Source organism: Penaeus chinensis, chromosome 36 (assembly GCF_019202785.1).
Source record: "Penaeus chinensis breed Huanghai No. 1 chromosome 36, ASM1920278v2, whole genome shotgun sequence".
In the NCBI taxonomy this organism is placed as follows: domain Eukaryota; kingdom Metazoa; phylum Arthropoda; class Malacostraca; order Decapoda; family Penaeidae; genus Penaeus; species Penaeus chinensis.
In genome coordinates this window covers 29,338,013-29,343,211 of record NC_061854.1, presented here as the reverse complement: position 1 = coordinate 29,343,211, position 5,199 = coordinate 29,338,013, and the positions used below count along the sequence as shown (strand labels likewise).

Here is a 5,199-nt window from a genome sequence, read left to right as displayed (position 1 = left end):
TTATAATAACTATAATAATAATGATAATAATAATGATAATAATAAAAACAATAATAATAATGATTATAATAACAATAATAATAATAATGATGATGATGATGATGATAATAATAACAATAATAATAATAATAATAACAACAATAATAATAATAATAATAAATAATAATAATGATAATAATAATAAATCATAATAATGATAATAACAATAAATTATGATGAAGAGGAGGAGGAGGATAACAGTAATAGCAATAATAAAATAATAACAATAACAACAACAACAATAATAATGAGTAATTATATCAATGATGTTAATGATGAGAAAATAATAGTAATGATTATTATAATAATAATAATAATAATAAAATAATAATAATAGTAATAAAAGTAATAATCATTATTATTATTATTATCATTACTGTTGTTATTATTATTATTAGTTTTATTATTCTTTGTATTGTTATTATTATTAATAATGATGATAGTAAAAAAATGGTATTAATGATAAAGATAATATAAATAATAGTAATAATAATGATAATAGTTATAATGTCAAGAACAATAATAATAGCAACTAATGGTGATAATAAAAAAAATAATAATAAAGACAAAAATAATAATCATAATAATGATAATAATAATTATAATAATAATAATAGTAATACTACTACTAATAATAATTATATTGATAACAATAATAATGATTATTATAATAATAATAATAATAATAATAATAACAATAATAATAATAATGATAATAATAATGATAATGACAACCTAGGATATGTAATGCACAAAGAGCACAGAGTCAGCCACCTACTATACATGGATGACTTGAAGCTCTTCGCAAAGGATGACGGTCAACTGGATCAAGAGCTCGGCATAGTCAAGACATTCAGCGATGACATCCAGATGGAGTTCGGACTGGAGAAGTGTGCTAAAGCAACTATCAGGAAAGGCAAACTTGTATCAGGGCCAAACGCTAAGCTGAAGGGCGAAACCGAGATCCGGAACCTTGATCAGGAAGAAGTCTACAAGTACCTCGGAGTAGACCAGAGCGACGGAATACAGCACAGTCTCATGAAGGAGAAGATCCGGAAAGAGTATTACCGTCGGGTCAGACTCATCCTCGACACTGAACTCAACTCAAATAACAAGATGCACGCAATAAACAGCTTAGCCGTGCCAGTGCCGCAGTACAGCTTCGGGATCATCGACTGGAGAGAAATAGAGATCAAGGAAATGGACAGGAAGACCCGGAAACTACTAACAAAGTACGGAGTCCTGCATCCGAAGGCTGACAAAGACCGAATCTATATCCCTAGAAGCAGGGGGGCCGTGGACTCATCGAGCTGGAAAGTGCATACAAGAGCGCGATCGTCGGCCTAAGCGAGTACATCAAGCGAGGAGATGACAAGTATACCAGACTCGTAAAGAGACACGAATCAGAGAAGAGGAAATACTCTCTTGTCAACAAAGGCGATGAATTCAAGAAGTATATACCGCCCCAACCTGGAGCCCAGTCAACACAGCCAAGTTTGCAAACCATCAAGCGACAGATGAAGGAAGCGTTGGCTGACGAGAAAATCAACACCTACTCGTCGAAGCCTCTCCACGGTCAATTATACAGTCAAACATTCGAGAATTACATAGATAGAAAATTGACCTTTGGATGGCTTCGGAGCTCTGGGCTCAAAGGACAGACAGAGAGTCTCCTTACGGCAGCACAAGATCAGGCGCTGAACACCAGATACCATCAGAGGAAGATCTTGAAGATAGAGGTGGACAGCAAATGCAGACTTTGCCAGCAGCAAGAAGAGCATGTCAGCCACATAGTTGCTGGCTGCTCGGTACTAGCGCTAAATGAGTACACCCATAGGCACAACCGGATAGCTAGCTACCTGCACTGGTCAATTCTAAGAGAGATTGGCCTCCCTGCATCTGATCAGTGGTACGAGCATCAGCCGGAAAAAGTCGTTGAAACTGAGACAATCACTGTGATGTACGACATGCCTGTCAACACAGATCGGACCATTGGAGCCAATCGACCGGACATCATCTTCCACGACAAGGTCAAGAAAAGATGTCTATTGATTGACGTGGCAGTGCCAAATGATGCGAATGTATCGTCCAAAGAAGCAGAAAAGATCGGCAAATACAAGGACCTGGAGATCGAGATTTCGCGCATGTGGCACACTAAGACCCGCGTGATACCGGTCGTAGTCGGAGCATTGGGAACCGCCCGACTTGGTCTCCAGAAATACCTCGGTGAAATACCCGGAAAAAAGAGAGCGGAGCAAGTGCAGAAGATCGCACTGCTTGGTACGGCCCATATCCTGAGGAAATTCTTGAGCACCTAAGGAATCCGGTGGATTCCCGGTCAACACCAACACCAGCAGAAGCTGTGATAATGAAAATGATAATGATAATGATAATAATAATAATTGTATTATTATGGATAATAATACTGAATGACATGTGTTATTGTAAAAACCTAGGAATTTATGTTGTGGTATTGAAATGAAAAGGAAAATTTGGACAATTTATGTTCTGATAATACACTGTTTGAATTTTGAGAATATTGCACATTGGGAATTTATTTTGTTACCTGGAAGCGTTGTTTACAATCTGTAAAAGACCAACCACATGAACAGGTCTTCAATATACATTTTAAGTTTTAGACAAAATTTGATGTGTAAATACCAGGTAGGAATATTATATGAATATATATCTTATTCGTGAGTTTGGTATAGTTTAAATCTGTGCTTTAGTGCAAAAGTAAATGTATTGAAGAAATTGAATGAATTAATGCTAATCTCTGTGGTTTGAATTTGTCGTTGTATAGAATGCTATAAGCATATGATATATCATGAATAGATTGTGTTCCTTCTATACAGCTTGATGATTGACAGAGTTGAAATATGAGGCTGAATTTGATTTTATTTGAGGCTGAATTTATTGAAATCGACAGTCCATGATTAAAACCGTCTTTCAGGGACAATGTGCCATGATGAAAGTATTTTAATCCTATATTAGAAAACATGATATTCTAAATTTGTGTAATAAATTTTTTCAATAGATTCAATATGATTCATATTTTGTGTTTAAGTAGTAGCAAAAGTTTTTAGCTAATCTTTCCCATGATTTCATTGCTATGGATTTTTTTGTTTTGTTGCTGCTACAGTAGTTTGAATTATGTTTGCAGGATGAACAAAACTTACACTGAATCTTGATCTGGGTCTGCTACAAGGTGAATAAATTGTTCTACTCATCGAGTGTTTGGAACCATCCCTGAGAGATGAGAGTTGAGCGATACAATAATAATAAAATAATAATAATAATAATAATAATAATGATAATAATAATAATAATAATAATAATAATAATAATAATGATAATAATAATAATAATAATAATAATAATAATAATAATAATAATAATAATGATAATGATAATGATAATAATAACAATAATTATAATAATAACAATAATAATAATAATAATAATGAATATTACAATAACATTAATGATAACAACAGCAATAATAATATTGATAATAATAATAATAATAATACTGATTATGATAATAATAATGATAATTATAATGATGATAATGATAATAATAACAATAACAACAATAACACCAATGATAAAAAAAATATATATTATAATGATAATAATAGTCATAATAACAACTGAATGGAGTTGAGACACGTATAGTTAGAGAGGCGGATGGGGGGGGGGGGGGCGTGAGACCGTATTCCAAAAGACAGCAATTCTGAAGGAAAAGCTTATCTAAACAAAATACACGTAATAAAGATAATATGTATTTGGCTTTTGGAAAGTAGTGAAAGAGGTTAAAACGGTGTTTTTTTTTTATCATTATTATTCTTATTATTATCATTGTTGTTGTTATTATTATTGTTGTTGTTCTTGTTGTTTATCATTATTGTCATTGATATTTTCATTATTAACATTATTATTATAACTATTATTATCATTTTCATTATCATTATCATTATCATTATTATTATTATTATTATTATTATTATTATTATTATTATAATTATTAACATTATTATCATTGTTATTGTTATTAATATTATTACTACTATCATCATTATCATTATTATTATCGCTATTATTATACTATCATCATCACCATCGTTATCATCATTATTATTAGTACTATCATTATCATCATCAGTAGTAGTAGCGGTAGCAGTAGTAACATTGTTATTAGATCATTATTACAATTATCATTATTATTACTCTAACTAATAGCTCAATAAATATGATACTGATAATATTTGGGTTGACATGATGAAATTATCCGAAAAAAAAAACAGAATCATCGAGGAATCGTTAGAGTGAAGAAAATGATAGGGAAAAAAAATATTATTTTCCACACCAGACATTCTTTAAAATATCAAATGCCGCCCCCCCCCCCCCACCCTCTATTCAAGAATTTCCAACTACACATCCCCCATTTACAGAAATACACCTAATAATCTAACCCTTAGAGTGAAATACCTTTTACAACAGCAGACGACGGTGAATTGTGGCCTCAACCCTCGGCCGGATGAACCTGTCTGGTTGATGTTCTTGCAGCCGGTCGTTGGTCATCGGCGCATGTGCAGATTTACCTTACGCTGGTATTGTATTTTTTTTTTTTTTGGTTTCCCGGGTTACATAGACACTTGTGGATTGCGAAATAGATTCGTACTGTATAAACGGTTAGTGAGGTGTATGGAAAAGCCCTACTGGTAATTTTGGACTTTTTGAGTACATCCTGTTTATAAGTATTCACACGCCGAAGACAACCGATAATGCATGAGTGAGCATGGTGAAGACGAAGACAGTAGAATAGTAAAAATAGAAAAAAATAGATTATCAGCATCAGGTATGTGTGGATGTGTGTGTATATATATACATATATATATACATATGTACATATATATTTATATACTTATATATATATATATGTATATATATATGTATATACATATATTAATATATATATCTATATATTTATTTATTTACACACACACATATATATATATGTGTGTGTGTGTGTAAATAAATAAATAAATATATATATCTATATATTAATATATATACATAATGTATGCATATAAATAAGTATATGACGTCACACACACAAGAACACAAGAAGAATTTATATATATACATGTATACATA

The 5,199-nt window shown here is 31.5% G+C and overlaps 1 protein-coding gene across 1 annotated transcript; it reads left to right on the top strand.

The window, feature by feature from the left end:
* Positions 1-822: 822 nt before the first annotated feature.
* On the top strand, positions 823-2,357 carry LOC125044913. Its single transcript, XM_047641875.1, has 2 exons — positions 823-1,278; positions 1,323-2,357. The coding sequence occupies exons 1-2, from the start codon at positions 823-825 to the stop codon at positions 2,355-2,357; spliced, it is 1,491 nt and encodes a 496-aa protein (XP_047497831.1).
* Positions 2,358-5,199: the final 2,842 nt, after the last annotated feature.

What these genes read in the sequence shown, in the direction of transcription:
- LOC125044913 (XM_047641875.1), top strand. Translation starts at nt 823, where the DNA reads ATGGATGACTTGAAGCTCTTCGCAAAGGATGACGGTCAACTGGATCAA. An exon ending in AACTACTAACAAAGTACGGA is followed by an intron (nt 1,279 to 1,322) that starts GTCCTGCATCCG and finishes CTATATCCCTAG; the next exon opens with AAGCAGGGGGGCCGTGGACT.